The sequence below is a fragment of the Anabrus simplex genome, chromosome 3 (genome assembly GCF_040414725.1).
Source record: "Anabrus simplex isolate iqAnaSimp1 chromosome 3, ASM4041472v1, whole genome shotgun sequence".
NCBI lineage: Eukaryota > Metazoa > Arthropoda > Insecta > Orthoptera > Tettigoniidae > Anabrus > Anabrus simplex.
Window position 1 is genome coordinate 105,767,567 of NC_090267.1, and position 24,563 is coordinate 105,792,129.

General features: G+C 39.8%; 1 protein-coding gene across 1 annotated transcript in view; it reads right to left on the minus strand.

Annotated features, from left to right (window-relative positions):
- Positions 1–24,563, minus strand: part of otu (ovarian tumor) — a 328,266-nt gene that overhangs the window by 110,719 nt on the left and 192,984 nt on the right. The window contains exons 7-9 of the mRNA XM_067144171.2: positions 6,706–6,893; positions 4,472–4,634; positions 4,080–4,210 (exon numbers count right to left, since the gene is read on the minus strand). Of these exons, the coding sequence (XP_067000272.1) occupies positions 4,080–4,210; positions 4,472–4,634; positions 6,706–6,893 (482 nt within the window). The remainder of the gene's footprint in view (positions 1–4,079; positions 4,211–4,471; positions 4,635–6,705; positions 6,894–24,563) is intronic.

Consider the following 24,563-nt stretch of genomic DNA (forward strand, 5'->3'; position numbering starts at 1 on the left):
AAATCTGTTGGCTGATGGAGATCTTTCTAGCAATCTGATCATTTAAAGTGTGGGATAGGAATTTCTGTTTTTGCCATTTTTATTAAATTAAGCAGGTTGGCTTTTCTCTATTCTTTTTTCATATGTAGGTGCTAAATTATGGCTATGAACTGCTAAAGGAAGCACGAGTGTGATCCCTTGTTTCCCTTTATCAACATTTCATCACTGCGACAAATATTCTAAAATTAACTTTGTCTCGATTTTCCTGTTGTAACTTTCTCCCTCCATACTAGTTGCAGTACCGTACCTTGTTCAGCCTTAAGGCCCTGCATTTCTTATACTCGCACCCTGTGTACCGTAACTGTACCTTCCTGCACAGAAAGTGCAGTATGCCAGATCCCACTTGATGACAATGCCGGGTACGGCAATCGAGAATGGTCGTGGACTGCAATGTTTGTTCAACATCTTGAGTGGATTTGGGTTTGATAGTCAAGTACAAGTGGATCAGTTCACCATATCCTATTCTGTGTTCCTTTTTTGTTCCTCCTCCTATCTAATTACATAGGACTCAGTATTTTAAGAGTTATATTTCATGCTTTGACAGACTAGAAAACATGTAAGTTATATTATCCTTATTACAATGACAGGTTGCAACTGACAATACTACAGAGTTTGGCACACACGCAGGAATACAATGAGCCCATCTCAAATTAGTATCTTATGTTTAAACAGAAAAATCCTCCAATTTCTTATAGCTGACATGTCTATGAAATACTGAGGTCCTATTTTATATATGTGTTCCTTTCTATAACACCCTATATCTCTCTCTATATTTCCCCCTGTGGGTGGGGGCTGTAGAATAACACCCACGGTATCCCCTGCCTGTCTTAAGAGGCGATTAAAAGGGGCCTCAGGGGCTCTGAACTTTGGAGCGTGGGTTGGCGACCACGGGGCCCTCAGCTGAGTCCTGGCATTTCTTCCACTTACTTGTGCCAGGCTCCTCACTTTCATCTATCCTATCCGACCTCCCTTGGTCAACTCTTGTTCTTTTCTGACCCCGACGCTATTCGGTTTGCGAGGGCTAGGGAGTCTTTCATTTTCACGCCCTTCGTGGCCCTTGTCTTCCTTTGGCCGTTATCTTCAATTTTCGAAGTGTCGGACCCCTTCCATTTTTTATCTCTGATTAGTGTTATATAGAGGATGGTTGCCTAGTTGTACTTCCTCTTAAAACAATAATCACCACCACCACCTCTCTCTCTATATCTATATATATATATTAGAAAGTGAATGGGTGGCATACAGGAATGCTGTAGTAGAAACAGCAAGGGAATACCTGGGAACAACTGTGTGTAAAGATGGGAAAAGGCAAACATCTTGGTGGAATGATGAAGTGAAAGCAGCCTGTAAACGTAAAAAGAAGGCTTATCAGAAATGGCTCCAAACAAGGGCCGAAGCAGACAGGTATTTGTACAAAGATGAAAGAAACAGAGCAAAACAAATAGTTGTTGAATCCAAAAAGAAGTCGTGGGAAGATTTTGGTAATAACCTGGAAAGGCTAGGTCAAGCAGCAGGGAAACCTTTCTGGACAGTAATAAAGAATCTTAGGAAGGGAGTATAAAAGGAAATGAACAGTGTTTTGAGTAATTCAAGTGAACTCATAACAGATCCCAGGAAATCACTGGAGAGGTGGAGGGAATATTTTGAACATCTTAATGTAAAAGGAAATCATCCTGGTGGTGTTGCGAACAGCCAAGCTCATGGGGAGGAGGAAAATGATGTTGGTGAAATTACGCTTGAGGAACTGAAAGGATGGTAAATAAACTCCATTGTCATAAGGCAGCAGGAATAGATGAAATTAGACCTGAAATGGTGAAGTATAGTGGAAGGCAGGGATAAATGGCTTCATAGAGTAGTAAGATTAGCATGGAGTGTTGGTAAGGTACCTTCAGATTGGACAAAAGCAGTAACTACACCTATCTATAAGCAAGGAAACAGGCAGGATTGCAACAATTATCGAGGTATCTCATTGATTAGTGTACCAGGCAAAGTATTCACTGGCATCTGGGAAGGGAGGGTGTGATCAGTCGTTGAGAGGAAGTTGGATGAAAACCAGTGTGGTTTCAGACCACAGAGAGGCTGTCAGGATCACGTTTTCAGTATGCGCCAGGTAACTGAAAAATGCTACGAGAGGAATAGGCAGTTGTGTTTATGTTTCGTAGATCTACAGAAAGCATATGACAGGGTACCGAGGGAAAAGATGTTCGCTATACTGGGGGACTATGGAATTAAAGGTTGATTATTAAAATCAATCAAAGGCATTTATGCTGACAATTGGGCTTCAGTGAGAATTGATGGTAGAATGAGCTCTTGGTTTAGGGTCCTTGCAGAGGTTAGACAAGGCTGTAATCTTTCACCTTTGCTGTTTGTAGTTTACATGGATCATCTGCTGAAAGGTATAAAATGGCAGGGAGGGATTCAGTTAGGTGGAAATGTAGTAAGCAGTCTGGCCTATGCTGACGACTTGGTCTTAATGGCAGATTGTGCCGAAAGCCTGCAGTCTAATATCTTGGAACTTGAAAATAGGTGCAATGAGTATGGTATGATAATTAGCCTTTCGAAGACTTAAATGATGTCAGTAGGTAAGAAATTCAACAGAATCGAATGTCAGATTGGTGATACAAAGCTAGAACAGGTCGATAATTTCAAGTGTTTAGGTTGTGTGTTCTCCTAGGATGGTAATATAGTAAGTGAGATTGAATCAAGGTGTCGTAAAGCTAATGCAGTGAGCTCGCAATTGCGATCAACAGTGTTCTGTAAGAAGGAAGTCAGCTCCCAGACGAAACTATCTTTATATCGGTCTGTTTTCAGACCAACTTTGCTTTACGGGAGCGAAAGTTGGGTGGACTCAGGATATCTTATTCATAAGTTAGAAGTAACAGACATGAGTGTAGCAAGAATGATTGCTGGTACAAACAGGTGGGAACAATGGCATGAGGGTACTCGGAATGAGGTTTAAAGGCTAATTTAGGAATGAACTCGATGGATGAAGCTGTACGCATGAACTGGCTTCGGTGGTGGGGTCATGTGAGGCGAATGGAGGAGGATAGGATACCTACGTGAATAATGGTCTCTGTTATGGAGGGTAAGAGAAGTAGAGGTAGACCAAGATGATGGTGGTCAGACTCTGTTTCTAACGATTTAAAGATAAGAGGTATAGAACTAAATGAGGACACAACACTAGTTGCAAATCGAGGATTGTGGCGACGTTTAGGAAATTCACAGAGGCTTGCAGACTGAATGCTGAAAGGCATAACAGTCTATAATGATAACACACACACACACACACACACACACACACACACACACACACACACACACGACTTGACCATATATGTAATTAAAGTAGAATTTAGTATTTGGCATTTACAAACTAGAATTACCACAGTTAGTGGATAATCTGAAAATTTAACTACTGCCAGGTAAGCAAATTGCTCAGTAACTCAGTGTTTTGATAATTTAATTGGCGTTCTCCTCTTTACCTTGATAATGAACTCTGTTTCCATAATATCAAGAGTTTTGAAAAAACTTTGATGGGAGATACAAATGAGTTTGAAATGAATTTCTTACTATAGAGGCAAAAGAGGTACACATTATCACAAAGCTCTTCACTTTGAATGTCAATAGATCAACACACTAACAACTCTGCACATCACATGTTAAGTTGTACGTGGAAAATGGATCACACCAGTATCACAAAACTTACATTTACATCACAACCATGTTTAAATCACATCATGATGTTTGAGTTGAGATACTTCCTTTGTTTTTGTATACAAAATCTTCCCTCAACTGAACGTTGACAAAATAGACAAGGCATAACAAGGCAATGTAAATTATAATTTTGGTTTACAATGGCAGAATAACATGCTGAACAGTATTAGAATAAGGAAAGATGGATTGAGATTTTGTAAAAGCACAGTGGAGATTTTTTAATATTATTATTATTATTATTATTATTATTATTATTATTATTATTATTATTATTATTATTATTATTATTATTATTGTACATGTTAGATTAGATTAAATTTGATACTCACCAAAGTCTTGCATAGCCAAGAAAGATGTCTTAGCTGACATGGCCAGTTGACGTTGTTGATGATAGGGCAGAGCCCACTGTGTCCGTTGGCCACGAGGCAAAGGTTCTAGCACATCATGAGGTACTGTACATCTAAAACAGTTATATGGTACAGTATAAATATATGGTATATTCCATTTTTTAAATATTACATATTTTCATTACACATTTTAATGCCTTTCATGGTTCAATCTTGATAAATAAATTAGGCCCATAGTTGACAGACAGTGCATGACGTGCATGACAAACTGTGTAGTGTGTAATGATGTACTGGTGAGACTGCGCAAGTGTGTAGTACTGGAGAGTTGAGTGTTTATTTACCACATTACAATACTGCTGAAATATATCACTTACTTGCATCCTAACTCTTCCACAAAAACAATGACAGGTCCCTTATTGGGAGCCATTTCCTGGATGTGAGCATGGTATACCTGGTCAGGTTTAAGCTTCACAATACACTTCACACCAACTTGGAGCTCACCGTTGTTCATACCCATAAGCATACCCAGTCTCATTTCTGATAAGAAAGAAAGAAAATCATAATATCAATGAACTTTAAGAGATTCATTAATAAAAGGAAAGGTCTGGAAAAAATGAAAATTGCATGAAAGTTATTACATTTCACAACTGAAGATGGATATATGTGAAAGAAATCATCCATTAAGGGACTTAAAACAAGATAATAGGATCTGTGAAGATACTATACCCAATCATCAGTATTTAGACTTGAAACATCCTTCACTCCTAGCATGGCCTGTAATCATTTATGGCAGCACCAAGACATAAAAAATACTGAGGGAGCTAATCATAAGCATAAAACTTATCTTGCAAGCTGGGTTGCAAACACACAATCCCATAATATTTGTCATCATTTTCCTTACCATCCTACATTATTTCTTCCATGCTTGTCCTCTGTTCACTGTCTGATCACTTGCATTAACCTCTTTCGAACATCAAGAAATAAATATCATCAAGAATGGCCCCTCGAAAAGCATGAACACCACCTTGATGAAACCAGGAAGCAAAAACCATGTTAGTGGTGGAGGGACAAGAAATTGATCTGTAAAAATTGACATTCGGAACAGAGAGCCCATTATAAAGAAATTGGAGATTTTGCCCCGGTGTGCCAAGTTGGACTGGCAACCAACAATGAGTTACCTGGAAAATTTACCGTTTCCAATAATGGACCATTTATACTGGAACTCAGAACTCAGTTCTCACATCATTCGCTCATTTACATGCCTAACAGAAATTATATTGTGTTCTACTGCATTCCTGATGAACCATCCTAACCCATGCTATGCCATTCGCCTTTTAATACCTGGTAAGTACAATCAATCTCCTATTTCCTGCATGGTATATCCCCTTACCTGAACATCAACTCCTAACACATCCAGATGCATCCTCTTTGTAGAACTCAGCCAGTTCTACTTTCTACCACAAGACCCAATAATTCTGATAGCTCCTCACCAAATTCCACTTCATTTGCCAAATTATTCCCATGGAATCCCTGGCCTGTCAAATGGAAGTGAAACTCCATCACTCCCATACCTTGCTTACAATGTTCTGAGAGCACTCATGTAAATTTTCTATGAAGTAGGATGCTACCCTACTTACGCTCAAGTCCCAGCAGGAAACACACTTGTGTTAGGGACCACCGGTGGATGGTACAGTCCAAGCCTCCTGAGCACAAGGAGGATCACCACTCAAATGCCTACTTCCATTCTACAGCAACTGGTATCATGACTTTCAGGACCTCTTACTAGGCCACTCAGCCACCACCCATGGTTCATGAACCAGGACATGACTTTCAAAGTTATTTTAAATTTAAATCAGACAATTGTGTGCTATTACAACTTCGACAAAATGAGGCAAAGACTTAGATAATTGTGAATAACTGTGCAACAACAGAAGAAGGAAAGGTTTTTAAATTTCCACTGAGTTTGCGGAGTGGCTTATCTACAGTACGCACTGAGAATATTCAAATAAAAGAATCAGTCAAATATCTAAGGGCAGTCATTCTAAAATATACAGGCTGTGAAGTGTCATACTGAAAAGAAATTACTCCTGCCACAAAGAAAATACATCCATCACAAACAGGCAAGCATGCAACCCCTGCCAAGACAATGTCAGTGAGCATGTTGAAGAATACCTTGCAAAACTGATTTCCAACACCCTGGCAACTTTTAAAATCTACAGTAAGTGAAGATGTGTTAAAACATTTGTACTACTACGACTACTACAATTCACTGACACAAATCATGCAGCTACTGACAATGTGACACCTACAATGCTGTGCAACTTATGGAGAAAGGCTAAATACAAGCTGACCAAAGATCTGTTGTACCACTCATGGTGTGCATATCGATATGTATTAGATATGTAAATAAAATATTTTTAGTTGCTATACTTGTTGACACAGACTTTCAGTAAATATCTTCATTACTTTTCAACTTATTATATTTAATTTTATTATACCTTTAAATTAGAAAATGCAACAAGAAGACAGTTCATTAGATATCATGGGCAACAGTAAGTGCCATAAAGGTATGTAGACATAATAAAGGGACTCCACATATATTACCTACCTCTCCTCATGTCACTCCAGATGTCAAATTCAATATTCCTATATATTTCAGGATCTAAAGCTTTCGCCACTTTGTACGGGAAGGGTGTTATACCACGAGCTAGCAGGACCTTAACATTCAACTCTCCTTCATAATCAGACTCAAGCCTCCAGCCAGGCTTAACAGGAAGGAACGCATCTACCGAATCCCTGCAACAATAGGCATTAAAAAAAAAACTTGCTTTAATAAATATTTTTCTCTTTCAATGGTATGCAGTTCAGAAGGTGGAGAGATGTAAATACCTAGGAGAATGGATAGAAACTGGGCTGACAGGAAAAGAAGCAATGGAAGCTTGAATAAACAAAATGAATTTAGCATACAAACTATGAAGATATACAATAAGAAGAATATTTTAATTAATACAAAAATTAAGACATTACCAGACAGTGATCTGTCCTGAAGCCTTATCTACAACAAAAACACTTAACCTACTAGGAACAGGAGTACTTAAGAGATTAGAAATGGTGGAATGAATTCTCAACAGATATTGGGACCGCGAAGAGCAGAGGACGGTCAATTAAGAAGACGAGCGAATCAAGAACTGTGTACCAAGATACAGAAAATCTTGGATGTCATATGGAAAAGGAGTGTGTTCTTCAGACACATCCGAGGTTAACACTGCAAGTAATACAGTTTCTTGTGAGCAAGAGAACTAGCATATGACGCATCCAAAATGTACAAAGGGATCTAGAAGAAATTAGGATACAGAAACCAGAGATATATGACAGAGTGACTTTTAAATAAAAAATTCAGGCTTGCACAGGTTTTTAGAATTTAATTAGGCCCAGAACAAAATCACCATAGTCAGAAGAGTGAAGACGTTCGCAAAGTTTCAGAAAGAAAGAATAATGGACAAGGAGAAAGACCAGAAGAAATAAAGATGATATGGAATCAAGCTTCAAATACTCTGTAAAAATAAAAGAACAGCATCCAATCTTATGCTGTAGCTTCGCCTTCACATAACATTGGCTTAAGCAAGCTTTACACAAGCATCATGATAATAGTCATGGGCATCCACTTTCACAAGGAATCTGAATCACAGAGATGTGACTTTCCATTTTAAGAATACCATATGCATCTTGGTAAAAGAAAACTTGTGTCCTCATATTCCTCAAGATGATGCAGCTCTTTTCAGGTACACCCCTGCTGGAGGCGAGCTGAATGTATAGGGTAGGCATAATTAAAGTACTCAGTTTGGCAGGTTACAGAGACTTGCAACACGTGCAAAACTTGGTAATATTAGGCCACGTGGAAGGGAATTTGACACTGGCAACTCCATCCCACCACCTTCAACACACAACACATACGATACATATGGTCGCGGACATATCAGATTCAGTACGCGTCTGTCTGACATCTACTGGCATGGTATCGGTAAACACTGGGGGAAGGTGGAGGTTAGCACAAGTTACAGAATGCACCACTAGGTGGTGGCATTGCCATGGTCATAGCTGTGGTATGTGCACAATACAAGTCAACGAGTCACAGTACCAGTTCAGAACACAGCACATCAGACAAGGGTAAACATGATGCTGGAAAGGAACGAGAAAGCATTAGTAAAACTCATGAACAAAAAAAAAAAAAACACTACAGTTTCTCTAAGCCTTAACAACTGCAGGGACTATGGAGAGGTCCCTCTTCCGGAACTGATTTGTGTAAAATGATAGAAAAATTTGAAGAATAGGGTGACTTGGGTGATGCCTCTGAATGAAGACAGCAACCTGTTTAGCCAGAAATTATTGGAGACGTCACTCTGTCTGTGACTGAATCGTTGGAGGTAATGAGCTGTCAAGTAGTGCACAAGCTATGTCACGGCAGCTGGACCACAGTGCAAAACGCACTTTGAACCACAGAAATGGGATCCTGACGAACTGCATACTGGACAATAAATAAAAAAAGGATGACCCACATAAACGTACTGATTTCGTGTTGAATGTCCTTGCAAAAGTGAAACTCAAGGATGCCTGGCATTTCAACATCATCTGGACCGACAAAGCAAACTTCACCTCAACACACGGAACTGCAGATACTGAACGTGTTAATGTTTAGTGTCATTTTATGGATCCCTTAATCACAGACCCTCTTTTTCTTTTTTCTTTAACAGAATGGACCCTATGGCCCAAAGATATGTTCTGTGACAGACCAATGTTACTGTGTTCTGTTGTGCCAACACATCATCCCCCTCTCCAAGAACAACAATGGACACAACAATCAACATGTATAGGGCATCACCAGACATCACGTACCATGCACAAGAGTTTCTCTGCAACTCACCTGGAAATGACTGCATCATTGGGTAAGGTTTCCCAACATCGTGGCCACCCCAATCACTGAACCTAAATCCCTGCGATTTCTGGTTGTGGGGTTAACTCAAAGATTGGATTTATTGAGCAAACACCTAAACAAATGCTGATTTGAAGGTGAGCTCCACGTAGGTGGTGGTATATCCCAGCAAAGATGCTTCATGAAACAGTAACACAGGCACTACGATGCTTGCAACATGTCCTGGACACAGATGGACAACATGTTGAGTCTATGGTGTCAGATGTATCAAGTTTGGAACAAATGTGTCTATGTCGTAACTCCCCTCTGCATGGCCTACATTATGTATCCACCAAGTTGCTAGTGTATATTACATGTGGGCGCGCTCGCGCTCTCTCTCTCTCTCTCTCTCTCTCTCTCTCTCTCTCTATATATATATATATATATATATATATAAAACTTGCCAAACCGAGTAATTTTAACTGTGACAATCCTGTACTTTTCAACTACATACCAGCCCTCTTGCCAGTCTTAAATCTCTAGCAGTACCAGGAATCGAACCCAGGCCTCCAAGAACAGCAGCTAATCGGTGAGAAGTCAATGATCATGCCCCCATAAGTCTTCCAATACAGTCCAAGTCCTTGACGCCTGTTTTTATAATCAATTTAGTTAAGCCAGGATACAATAGCTAACATCTGTCACATCTGTCGTAACAGGAAAACAAGTTTTTGTTAGCCAACCCCATGGAATGATGCTGCCTGAGGTGAGAAACACATATTTACAGCATTTTAAATATAGTCTTATTGTTACCATAAGACCTGTGTTGGTGCAAAGTAAAGCAAATTGTAAAAAAAAAAAAAGTCTTTCTGCAACTTTCCTCTGCGAAATTATTTGAATGCAGAACAAACAAGTATGAGTAGGATGGGATATGATCTATTCCAGGCATAGAGTAGAGTTGGAACAACAACGGCTTGGTTTACGTACAGCTTTGTTCGAGTACTGATGTTATGGCTGTCAAACACCCTAATTCGCATATGACCATAGGCTGCGCTGGCACATTTGAGATGATATTGAATTTCAGCATCAATGTTTGTATTTGGTGAAAAGTGACTGCCCAGATAGGGAAAGTGTTCAATATTTTTTAAGCTAGTTCCATTAACCATGATAGCAGAAGCAGCAGCGTTACAGGTTGGTGCAGGTTGACATAAAATTTGAGTTTTACTGGTGTTTATGTCTAGACCAACCAGCCCTGTTGCGTAGGGGTAGCGTGTCTGCCTCTTGCCCGGAGGCCCCGCGTTCGATTCCTGGCCAGGTCAGGGATTTTTCTCTCGACCTGAGAGCTAGTTCATGGTCCACTCAGCCTATGTGATTAGAATTGAGGAGCTATGAGATGGTAGCCCCAGTCTCGAAAGCCCAGAATAACGGCGGAGAGGATGTGTCGTGCTGACCACATGGCCCCTCGTAATCTACAGGCCTTCAGGCTGAGCAGCGGTCGCTGGGCAGGCCAGAGCCCTTTCAAGGGTGTTAAGTGCCGTGGGGTTTGGTTGGTTTGGGATGTCTAGACCAATGCTCCTGTCTGCCTTGTTACATGCATCCATCCAGTCTTGATTAAGATAGTGAACGGAACAGATGTGCTGAGCGAGTGCTGCATAATGGGGAACACTGTGCAACAATATAGAGCTGCGATAGGAAGTTGACAGAGTAGATGGAAGAGTAATGACTTAAACGATAAGAAGACGAAGGATATGAAAGAGGGGTTAATAGCAGCTCTGCTTGTAGCAGTGGTGGTGGCAGTGTTGATAATGATAGGGGGAGTGGAGATGAACCCAGGACCAGGACAAGGCAATGTGGGCGCTCTTGGTTGGGAAGAAATTGAGGCAATAAAGGAGCTGGTGAAGGAGGCTTGTCAGGCAGAACATGTACGGGACCTGTTAACGAAACAGACTGAGGATATCAAGCAATGCATCAAGGAGGAGATGAAAGATCTAAAGGAGAAGGTGGAGAACAACAGAGAAGAGGTAGAAATACTATGAAAGAAGGTAAAAAATTTGGAGGAGGAGCTGGTAAAGGTGAAGATGGAAAGTTTTAATGGTGAGCAGGAAAGAAGAAGGAAAAATATTTTTATTTATACAATACAAGAAGGGGCCGGAGAAAATAAAGTGGACTTAGTGTATAAGGTGGTGGACATGGTACAAAACAAAATGAAGATAAATTTCAGCGAGGTTGACATTAATGATGTTTACAGAGTGGGGAGAAGGAAGGGAAATAGGCCCACTGAAGTGACGCTATTATCCACCCTGATGGCGGATATTGTGCTAAGGAACGCAGGAAATTTAAAAGGGGAGGAAATATGGTTGAAGAGTGATATTGGCAGTGAAGCAATTAAAGAGTTGAGAATTCTGAGAAAACATCTTTGGTTAGCGAGAAAACAAGGTCTGAGAGCATATATTAGAGATCATCAGTTGGTAGTTGGAGACGGCTGGTGGTCACGTGTGTGAGGAGTGAAAAAGCTCCAGGAAATGGATGTCAGACATCAGAAGGTTAGCGAGCAAATGGCGGGTGAAGGTGAAAGGAAAGTCAAAGCTAGTGCAGTGTGCTGACGCAGTAGTGAATAACTGTGACGAAGCGACTGAAGTCCAGTGCCCAGAGGAGGAAGGAGCATCGAGTAGGTCACCGAGTGAGGAGGGGTTGGTGCTGTCTCACGCAAGTGGAGCTGTGGAAGGAGAAGAAAGAAGACGACGAGAAGGTTTGGGTAGGGGAAGGAGTCTAAGTTTAAAAGACTTATGGGGTAAGAAAGACAAAAGGCAGGATGACAAGAGCAGTAAGGAGAGAACCAAATTGAATAAAAAGGAAGAAGGGGTAGTTGAAAGAGAAGGAGTGAGGGTAACGAGAAGTAGAACGAACAACACAACAGAAGGAAATAAATTTAAGGGTTGAAGGGTAGAAGATGGAGAGGGGAATAAATAACTATATTGGAAAATAGGATTTGTAAATATTGAGGGGGTTCTAAGTAAATTGGGAAATGGGGGGGGGGGGTGATAAAAGTAGTAGAGAGCTTTGACATTGTGGCCCTTTTGGAGACATGGCTAGGAGAAGGAAGGAGTTTGACCTGGAAAGGGTTTGTGGTAAGGAATATAACTAAGAAAAAACGGGGGAGGATGGGAAGATATCCTGGTGGAATAGCATTACTAATAAAGGAAGAAATATGCGACAGGATTGAAGTTTTAGACAATCAGGTGGAAGGGGCGATTTGGGTGAGGGTTAACCTATGTGGGGGCGAACCGAAAGAGGTATGCCTGGCCTTTTTATACAACTACCCCAGTGGTTCTGTATATGCAAATGATAAAGTCTTCGAAGAAATAATAATAATAATAATAATAATAATAATAATGTTATTTGTTTTACGTCCCACTAACTACTTTTTAAGGTCTTCGAAGACACCAAGGTGCCGGAATTTAGTCCCGCAGGAGTTCTTTTACGTGCCAGTAAATCTACCGACACGAGGCTGTCGTATTGAGCACCTTCAAATACCACCGGACTGAGCCAGGATCGAACCTGCCAAGTTGGGGTTAGAAGGCCAGCGCCTTAACCGTCTGAGCCACTCAGCCCGGCCTTTGAAGAACTGATAGTGGAAATTAGTGGGATAAAGGAGAAATACGAAGAAGCGGGGATGATATTGATGGGCAACTGGAATGAGAGAATAGCGAACTTAAGCCCCTTATATAATAAAGAGGCAAAAGGAATCAGAAGGAGTGAAAGAAGGAGTAAAGATAAGGGAATAAATGGGTATGGGCAGAAATTGCTTGAATTATGTTTGGCAAGCAATTTATACATTCTGAATGGATGGTGGATGGGGGATAACGAGGAGGAGTTGACATATATCACAAAACAAGGAGGGAGTGTTATTGACTTCGTAATCAGCTCAGAAGAAATGTTGGAGAACATAAATAAAATGGAAGTGATTAACTGGGCTGAATCTCATCATACCACGATATCCATAAACCTGAGGAGAGGGGAACATGGGGATAGGTTGGGAAAAGGAACGAGTGATAGAGAAAAGGGCATGAGTCTCATTAAATATAAATGGACCGAGGAGACTGAAACAAGACTTGATGAGTATTTACAAAATGAATTTCAAATTATTAATGTAGGTTGTGAAGTAGCACTGAGATGTAATAATGTAGACAGGGCTTTAGAGCTAGTGGAATACCCCATTAAGAGGGCAGCAGAGGTGATACGTCATAGGGGGAAAAGGTTAGAGGAGACAGCGGGGTGGTTCGATAGTGAGTGTAAGGGATTGAGGAGAGAAGTTCTGAGGGCGCTGAAAGACTTTAGGAAGCATGGAGGGGGAGAAGAAAGGGAAAGCTTTTGTAGGCTGAGGAGGGAATACAATGCTAAGATAATAGAAAGGAAAAAGTTATGGAAAAGGGAACAAGTGGAGGCGATCAACAGGGAATGCAAAAGTAAGGAAGGGGAAAAGGTATAGGAGAGAATTATCAAAATGAATAGGGGACAGAGGAGGGATAGTAAACCTAAAATTGATTACGAAATATGGATGGAATATTTCCGTAAACTGTTAGGAGGGAAGGATAGATGGAAGGGGAATAGAAGAATGGAGGCGACTGGGTGGGGGTTGGAAGTAGGGAATTATGAGTTGGACAAAGAAATATCAGGGGAAGAGGTATTGGAAGTGATAGGCAAAGCTAAAAATAGAACAGCTGGGGATAGAAACGGAATAACAAATGTGTTTTGGAAAGAAGCGGTAAAGAATGATAGGATGAGGGAGTGTATAGTAAAGTTATTTAATAAGGTGTTCGAGGGTACCAATTTTTCGAAAGAGTGGAAAAAAGGTATCATATGCACTATATATAAGGAGCGAGGAGCAACTCCAGTAACTATAGGGGCATAACTCTATTAGATGTGTTGAGTAAGGTGTACACGGGTGTATTAGCGAATAGACTGAAGAAATGGGCGGAAGAGTTGTCTATTTTATTGATCTACCAAAGCGAGTTCAGGAAGGGACGTAGAACAATGGATAACGTGATGATAGTGAAAACAATAACTGATAACTATGTGAGGAAGGAAGGAAGGAAGCAAGGTGTATATAGCAGCGGTGGATTTTGAAAAGGCATTTGACACAGTTAGTAGGAAGGCGCTGCTTGAGAGATTGGGTAGGGTGGGAATTTCCAAAAAGATGAGACGGGCTATTGAGGCCATACATGAGGAAGTGTACTGTAGTATAAGATCAGAAGAAGGGGTTGTAAGTGGTCTAATCAAATCAAATGTAGGTTTAAAACAGGGCTGCAAATTATCTCTCATTCTTTTTTTGATCTTTATCAATGACATATTAGAAGGGCATGGGAGGGAGTGGGCGAGTCCTGTATTGGGTGATATAGAGATCCCTTGGTCTGATATTTGCAGACGATGCATTATTGATGACATTGACGGGGGCAGGTTTACAGAGAAGTTCAAATAAGGTTGCGGATTACGCCAGGAAGTGGTCGCTGGGAGTAAATAGTACTAAGACAAAGGTAATGGTATGTAGGAAAAGCAGGAATGGGAAGACAAAGAGGCATCGGGTGATAAATGGGGAGGTAATAGAGGAGACAAATAAGTTAGAGTATTTGGGGGTTTGTATAAGTAGGAATGGCAAATGGTCTGAACAAATTAATCAAGGTAAGTGGAGGGGGATAGCAGCACTTTCAGTTATAAGAATATTGGAAAATAAATTCCCAGGGGTCGATTACAAAATTCAGAAAATGGTATTTAAAACGGTGTTCTAAGTAAGGTGTTATATGGTGCAGAAATATGGGGAGTTAAAAAGGATTGTATTATATTAAATCAGATTGTTAATAGATCTGGAAAAATTGTATTGGATCTCCCAAATTGTATGGCTAACACAGCGGTCAGAGTCATGTGTAATGTGTGCTTAGAGGTTGATATCATGAAGAGAGTGTTGGGGTACTGGAGAAGATCGGTAAGGGAGAGGGTGGTCTACCAGCACCAAATGAAGAGTTCTTTTGGAGACTATTGGGTTGACAAGGTGAAGAATATCATTGAAAGGTTGGGGTTAGGAATTTATTGGGGGATGGACTGGGAAAGAAGGAATGCAGTTTGTTGGAGGAAGACGTTAAAAAGGATTAAAGATATTCACTTACAGGGGCTGGAGACTGATTGGAAAAGAAGAGCATCCCTAAACATGTTTATTACAATCAAACAAATAGTAAGTGTAAGAATAGATCATTTGAATAGATTAGAGAGAAGAGCAATCATTTGGTGGATGTTGGGTAATCACAGAAATAAAGGGTGGACAAGAATGAACGACAACTCAATTTGTTTATTGTGTGGAGAGACAAGGGAGGAGTTACATTTGTTAATAGCATGTAACAGAACTCGTGCGGAGAGCGAGGGACAATTGGAAGCCATGAAAGTGTTAGACAATGACCGGAAGATTATTAACTGGATAGAACCTGGAAACTTAAACAAGTTTTTAGAGGCTATCAAAAAACACTGCATTAAGAAGTTAAAGGAAACTGAAATTAGTAGATTGTTGTGTGGTACAGATGTATATACTGTTCTTCCTGTCATAGCGAGTGTGTTGCTGAAAAGATAGGTCAGCAAGGAGTGACGAGATAAGCAGCAGAGAATTAAGATCCTCACACTGCTGGATAGCAGAGTGGGGGGGGATAATGGGTGTGCACGTGTGGCGGCCTATGGCAGGGCTTGGCTGCCTGAATCTGTTGGAAGACTGTCAGCTGACCAAGGGCTCGCCGCTCGGACATACGTCCATTGTAGGGACTGCTATAGTTAGCTTTTTGCTTGTTTTTTTCCTTGTTTGCCGTGTTGCCGAAGACTTATTCAATAAGGTTTTTTCATTATTTACATCTTGTTTTGATTGTATTGTGGGTTGCTTTCTATATGTTTTCCTTTTGGGTTGTTCTCTCTTTTATTTCTCCGTAAAGATTAATTTGGTTGAAAAACTGTACAATCTGGAGAAATAAATAAATGTACTACTACGACTACTACATGCATCCAGGGTATACTGAAGATCAGAGTCTGCCAATATAACATTATCCTCAGCATACGGAAGTTCAAGAAAAGAAGTAGTATATACCTTAGTGTTTGCTCACAGTATACCAAGACTGAATAGTCCTCCATCTGTCCTGTATACAATTTCTACCCCCTTTGGAATTTTGTCTTCGACCAAATGAAGTATCGTAATCTATAATCTTCATATCCGTATTAACAAATTACACAATTATAAACAGGAAAGGAATTCCACCTTGTCAATACTTGTTTATTATAATTACTATATTATACTACAGCAGCCCCCAGTTTTGGGTCATTTTCAACTGAACAATACATTCACATCAAGCAGTGAATGATATTACTTTGTCTGGGGAATGCCATATGATAACAAATGTTTAAATACATCCAAGTGGGGCATGTCAAATTGGGAACTGACATGTATGACACTGCAATTATATGTCTATAATAACATACTTTAAACTTAAAATTTGTTTGTACAACACTATCTTAACTTATAAGTGATGAAAAACAACATATATGAACACTTAATGCACATAAACGTTCTTATAGTGCATATTGCTCAGTTCATCAGTTGACTTCTGTATTTGAGTCTTTTGTCATGGTTGTGCATTTGGTTGATGCTTTTGAGCTTAAATAATATGATTTGCTTGTAAAATTATCCTATTATTTATATAAAAGATTTTTGTCTTTGTATATGTGCATAGAGCCAGCCCTGTGATGTAGGGGTAGCATGCCTGCCTCTTCCCGGAGGCCCCGGGTTCGATTCCCGGCCAGGTCAGGGATTTTTACCTGGACCTGAGGGCTGGTTCAAGGTCCACTCAGCCTACGTGATTAGAATTGAGGAGCTATCCGACGGTGAGATAGCGGCCCCAGTCTAGAAAGCCAAGAATAACGGCCGAGAGGATTCGTCATGCTGACCACACAACACCTCGTAATCTGCAGGCCTATGGGCTGAGCAGCAGTCGCTTGGTAAGCCAAGGCACTTCAAGGGCTGTAGTACCATGGGGTTTGGTTTGGTTTGGATATGTGCATAGAATAAAACACTTTCCAAAATTTAAACAAGTTCCAGGCGTGTAGATACAACTGGGATAAAAATGTATGCTGTGTGTTGAATCTTGTTTTATATTAAAATCGAATCATTCTGTCCTGTGACATTTATAAAATTTGGGTGGCATTAGACCCAAGGTGGTAGCTCCTTTCCCATCTGTAGCTGTGCGTTGGTGTTATGATTATCTGTGGAAGATAAGATTGAGTATGAGTGATATCTGTATTGGAGGAATGTCTAAGGATTGTGTGTGCTAATTTAAATATGTATTTACTATTGTTAGCATGGCTGAGTTGCGTTTGGTATGAGAGGTCGCTGTGTACTGCTTTGTGTTCGTCTTGGGCTCACACCGCCTGCTATGAGGGGGAGGGGTAGAGGGGTAGGGACAGTTGCTGCTGTGGGGGTTGGGGTGGAGTTGGGTGTGTCGTTCAGTGGTTCTCTGTCACTTGTCATGGTTTGTTTATTGATTTTTTTTAAGGTAACTGTTTTTTAGAGCGGGGATGACTGTATTGAAAATGATGTTAGTTTTTTCTGTGATTTCATTTATATTGAAATTAGGATTAGTATATTGATCTAGAGAGATGTAAATTTCTTCTGTTATATTGAGCAGGGGGCCCTTGGAGTTTATGTTCAGTATTTGCATGTCATTTTCCATATTCGTGAACCTGTGTTTGTAATCTTCGATGTGTTGACCTAGTGAAGAAAAATGATTGTTTTACAGCGTTTGTGTGTTCATTATAATGAGTTAAAAAGTTCCTACCAGTACAGCCCACCCCTCTCCCCTGCCCACCTCCCCCTCCTTGTCCCACCCCTTCCTTTTCCTTTAACTCTCACAACCGTTAGTATGAGGCACATACAACAATAGGCCACACACCACATGCCGCAATGAGAGGTAAGTCTCATATAACCTATGCCACCTAACTAACACGCTCTCTCCTTCAATTCATTAATTAAATTTTATCTTATTTTATTCAGGTTAACTTCATGGACACCACAATGAATTGCAAATTTTATACCAGACAATGTATCTGTTTCAACCACATCTTTATATGCCGTCCTACGTTGATTGATGTTGAAACACCATCTAGCAGTTCCGAGTCAGCTGGTGCTTGTTTACAACAGCATTCAGTGACTTGCATACAGCTAACACCACTCCAGTAGATTTGGTGACTGACTACAGGATCAACATTTACCAGTTCCTGGCTTACAATTGAAATTGCAATGATTAGCAGTGATGCAACTAACAGTTCTGAGAATATTAGTGGGTGAAAGAGTCTCGATGATGAGCATACTCAAGATGCTAAGATTTTAGAGCATGAAGTTATTCTCATCATTTCAACCCAGTTTTTAATGTCAATCGTGTGTATGATGTTCGCCGTACTGGGGGACTATAGAATTAAAGGTAGATTTTTAAAATCAATCAAAGGCATTTATGTTGACAATTGGGCTTCAGTAAGAATTGATGGTAGAATGAGCTCTTGGTTCAGGGTACTTACAGGGGTTAGACAAGGCTGTAATCTTTCATCTTTGCTATTCGTAGTTTACATGGATCATCTGCTGAAAGGTATAAAATGGCAGGGAGGGATTCGGTTAGGTGGAAATGTAGTAAGCAGTCTGGCCTATGCTGATGACTTGGTCTTAATGGCAGATTGTGCTGAAAGCCTGCAGTCTAATATCTTGCAACTTTAAAATAGGTGCAATGAGATTGGTATGAAAATTAACCTTTTGAAGACTAAATTGATGTCAGTAGGTCAGAAATTCAACACCATTTAATGTCAGATTGGTGATACAAAGCTAGAACAGGTCGATAATTTCAAGTGTTTAGGTTGTGTGTTCTCCCAGGATGGTAATATAATAAGTGAGATTGAATCAAGCTGTTGTAAAGCTAATGCAGTGAGCTCACAGTTGCAATCAGCAGTATTCTGTAAGAAGGAAGTCAGCTCCCAGACAAAACTATCTTTACATCGGTCTGTTTTCAGACCAACTTTGATTTACGGGAGCGAAAGCTGGGTGGACTGAGGATATCTTATTCATAAGTTAGAAGTAACAGACATGAAAGTAGCAAGAATGATTGCTGGTACAAACAGGTGGGAACAATGGAAGGAGGGTACTCGGAATGAGGAGATAAAGACTAATTTAGGAATGAACTCGATGGATGAAGCTATACGCATAAACCGGCTTAGGTGGTGGAGTCATGCGAGGCGAATGGAGGAGGATAAGTTACCTAGGAGAATAATGGACTCTGTTATGGAGGGTAAGAGAAGTAGAGGGAGACCAAGACGATGATGGTTAGACTCAGTTTCTAACGATTTAAAGATAAGAGGTATAGAACTAAATGAGGCCACAGCATTGGTTGCAAATAGGGGATTGTGGCGACTTATAGTAAATTCACAGAGGCTTGCAGACTGAACGCTGAAAGGCATAACAGTCTATGATGATAATGTATGTATGTATGTATGTATGTACATTTGTTTAGTTATTAGATGTTTTATATTAAGGCTGAAGATGGCCAGCCCAGGCCGAAACTAGTCGTTATTTAATGTATATCAAAATATTGCATATACAGTATTGAAAGGTGGACCATTACACCATTAATTTAATAATTATTATTGTCAGTCTGTAGTGTTAAGAACTGAGGACTATGAAAAAGCAGCAGCAATCCAGAAAGGAGCGAGGCAAGGCTGCAGTTTGTCCCTTCTCCTTTTCAATGTTTATATACAGCCAGTAAAGGAATTGAAAGAAGAATTATGAAAAGGAATCACAATTCAAGGAGAGCAAATCAAAAAACTCCAAAATTTGTCGATGTTATTTTAACCAAGTCTGCAAAAGATCTGGAGAAATTGCTGAATGGAGCCTTGATGGAGAACAAGATGAAAATAAATAAATCCAAAACAGAATTAATGGAGTGCAGTTGAGCCCCACCGTCGGCTGTCCTTAGAAAGGTTTCCTATCATATGTAATAAATTTCATATTAATTCATATTGAAGAGCAATACACAAGAACCTCGTTTATCCGGATTAAGTGGGACCGGAACAGATCCGGATTATTGAAAATCTGGATGATCCGGAAAACCTAGAAAAACAAATACAGTACGTGTTATATTATTTATTAACATAAGATGTACACCTTTTTTCAATTGTACAAAAAAATATAAGAACACTTTCCTTACATTTACGACTCTGTTTTATGCACTAAAGTAATGTGTAAGTTTTCTCTGTTTTACATTTGTATAGCGTTTGTGCAGAGCACAATCACAAAGGCGTTTTCCTAACAACGGTTCTGCCAGTGTGCTTTCAGTCTAGGATTCTAAATAGACCATCAGTTTGTCCAGCTGCATTGTTGCCTCTCCATGAATCATTGTTTCTTCTGATGAAGTGCCGGTTTCATTTTCAAATTCACCATCAGTGAATTAGTAGTGCGTTGCATTCAGAAGAGAATGGTTTCAAATCCCACCTCGGCCGACCTGGGAATGGTTTTCCACGGTTTACCATTCTTAATTCCAGGCGAATGCTGGGTCTGTACCTTTGACAGTCAAATTACTTTCAATTCCTGTCCTTAACTATCCTTAGTGGAATAGACATTCAAGAAAAGTCGACCCCGTAAAAGATATATTGTACAAATAAAAGTAATTTTTTTTATTTTTGATCCAGATAAATCAGAGATCCGTATTAATGGGGGCCAGATAATGAGGTTCTTGTGTATAGTGTAAACCAAAAGCTAAAGGTTTCCACCTACTCAATACAACTTGTAACCTTAAAAAAGTTGCATATACTCGTTGAAACTTGTTTCAGTCTTACCAGAGACCATCATCAGTCAAAATCAAAGTCAAGGCAAGACATGAATATAAATAAAATTTATGAAGCAAGCATGAAATTCAATGCAAGACAAGTGAAGATTTGAAAAATACTCATCACAATCACATGTCCTGCGCAAGCTCTCAGCTTTCCTCTAATTTGAAGAATGTACCTCACAGAAGACCGGATGAAACACTGAAATACCAGCACTTAAGGAATCTTCTAGAATTCAGCTCAGCCGAAAACAAGTGTGAACAGGATAATGATGATTGGAAAGTGTTGAGATGTTCATTTGTTTCCACTTAAAAAGTAATCTTCTAGGACTCAGCTCAGCTAAAACAACTACACAAACCATAAACACCTTTACTCTTTACATCCACTAGTCCAGAAACGTGCTGCATACTACAGCATGGTTCATCGTGCATTCAATATACCAATGTCAAAAAAAAAATCTTATACACGAATCAAATACCATCAGATACATAGCCAAGGCCAACGGATATAATAAACACTTAATTGAAGGAGTAATAAATAAAGTCAAACATTGACTTTCCACTACTCTCACTACAGAAGAAAAAACTAACAAAACCTTAATTTTCCACTTTCACTTTTAATAATCCAAAGATACATCAGATTTCCAATTTTTCAAAAAAAACATGATATAAAAATATATTTTAAAACAGACAATAATAATGCATCAATTCTGCACAATACAAACTCAATAATAATAATAATAATAATAATAATAATAATAATAATAAAAAATTCTACAGTTCAGCTGTTTATATGCTTAAATGTAGTAGCTGTCCGTCCACCTATGTCGGCCAAACAGGTAGAAACTTTGCCACGAGGTACTAAGAACATGAAAATCCACGTGAATATACTAGATTTTCAGCTATAGGAAAACATATGATGGACTCAAAACTATAAATTCACAAATATTGATCAAGATCTAAAAATCTTAAAAATGGTTAATAAGGACTCTCTGCTCAATATCTTTGAAAATTATCTCATCCAGCTGGATCAATTCTTTAAAACCAATTTCAACCTTGATGAAATATCTGAAAAAACAAACCCTTTATTTGATCTATTCATTCCTATTTTCAATAAAAAGAAATTAAATACTCTAAACCCCCTTCTTTCCCTCCAGCAATCACCCACCATTCCACATCCCTCAGCACCACCTTAAGCATTTTTTTCTAAATTTTTAATTCATGTTGGAACTAGTAACAGGTAGGGACCCTCTCCAGAGGTAGCCCTACCCAGAGAGTGGCGCCCCTGCCTATGCGAGTCCCAGAGCACATTGGCCCGGTGTGTAACATCTGGTATGGGTCCCAGCTCAGGGTTACGAGTGAAGACCTCAACGGCATCTACGGCAGAGAAGGTGGACTTTGGTACGGTGGAGATGGCGGAAGGGGCAAACCCGTAATGTCTGTACTCCAGAGGAGCGGCTACGAAAGGCGTCTGTCTCCATGTTAGGGGCGGCCTAATTTTAAACCTGGCAGTAGGTATAAAATGCCTTTGGGTGTGGCGGGCCCATCGTAACAATAGCTTATACGAATAAAGCAGATATGGTGACTCGGAAAAGGTTAGAGCGTCCCCTGCTGTGGAGAGGAACCATATTTGCCCCTACCCGGCTACAGCTGGATAAAGGGATATGATGATGAATTCATGTTGGAAACAAATGAACATCTCAACATCTTCCCATCAACATCATTCTGTTCGCACTTGTTTCAACTGAGCTGAGTTCTGATGATGATGATGCTTGTTGTTTAAAGGGGACTAACATCGAGGTCATCGGCCCCTAATGGTACGAAAAGGTACAAAATGAAATGACAAATTAAAAGTTCAAAACCATCCACTGACCAAAATAAAAAATGTCATGAAGAATGAATGGATGGATATGAATTTAAAATATCAGTGGATCCGACTAAAAAAACTATCATAAATAATAGTATTACTCACCAAGGGACCACTTCTAAAGCACAACCCTGAATCGAGGGTGCTTGATATCTAAAGGGGTCCAAAATCCAGGCCAAAGGACCCTCAAAATGGTACTTATCGCTAGTAAAGTAGAACCATGGTATTTGTCATGTTGGGGTACTGATCAAAAGTAGCGAAGACTCACGGTGTCCCACACATGATGGTATTACAAGTATTGTACGCCGTACAGGTAACGCAGACCTATGATGTTCTCTCACAATGGCGCCACACATAGCCAACGCAAACCGATGGGGTTCCTCACCTAGGTGTACTAATCACGGGCGCCAGTATTCCCGTGGTGTTCCTCACATAGTGGGTACTAATCACAAGCAACGCAGACCCATGGTGTCGCTCATAGTGGTACTAATCACAGGCAATGCCCATACCCGTGGTGTTGCTCACATGGGTACTGGAAACCCACAGTGACCCCCTCTCTGCTGCTACTAAGCACAAACCTATTGTATACCTAACATAGTGGTACTACTTGCCAGTAAAAGTGACCCATGGTTTTCCCTGCGTGATGGTACTAATCAAAAGTAGTGTCATGGTTCTCATACAATCATCCCTTGGTCGTCCCTTTTAGTCGCCTCTCACGACAGGCAGGGGATACCGTGGGTGTCATTTTTTGTCTGCATCCCCCACCCACAGGGGATAGAGAAAGAGGAAAAAGAAGAAGAAAGAAGGGATCCGTCACTTCGAAAAATGAAGTAACGGACGAAGAAAGGCAAGGACCACAAAGCGCGTGAAAATTAAAGACTCCCTAGACCTCGAATACTCTAACAGTTAAAAATCTGGGTGTAATTATGAATGAAACACTTCATTGGTCTGATCACACGAAAAAAATCTGTAAAAAGATTTTTGGAGTACTTCAACCTCTTAAACAGCAAAGGGATGTATTTTCATTTGAGCTTAAGGTCAAACTAATACAGACACTGGTTCTCCCTATTCTTGATTATTGTGACATTGTTCTAGTTGATATGATGAGAGAAGAAACACTTAAACTTCAATGAGCATTGAATTCGTGCCTACGATTTATTTATAATATCGGGTACGACGTTCATATCACTCCATACTATAAGGCTCTCTCATGGTTGAAGCCTGATAAGCGTTGGCAGCTACACATTTTAACGATGGTGTTTAGAGTACTAGCGGAAAGTCAGCCACTGTATATTTCTTCTAGATTCACCTTTTTATCATCATTTTACAACTTAAATACACGTTCCAGATCCTCTCTTTTTATTCCAGTGCACCGCACAAATAAAATTAATAGATCATTTGTAGTGACCGGCACCAGATTATGAAATTCCCTGCCAGCTCAGGTCAGAGAAACTAGCTCTTTACAAAGATTTAAGGCCACCTGCTGAGACTACCTGCTGAGGACAGCTGACTGAATGCTTGAAGTATGAATGTGTGCACGCCTGAGGATTAGTCATTAATAAGAGTTTTTAATATTAATTAGTTTTAGTATTAACTTAGTAATGTATTTAAATTTATTCTCAATTCTATTAATTTTTGTTGTTTTACCTATTTTAAATATCTCAGTATTTTATTTAAGATTTTGATTATTATGTGGTTAAGTGGAAGAGCCCTAACTTCACCACTGAAAAAAGGCATTAATAAATAAATAAATAATAGAATAACTAATGATGGCAGAATTAAGGACAACATAAAATGCAGACTACCCC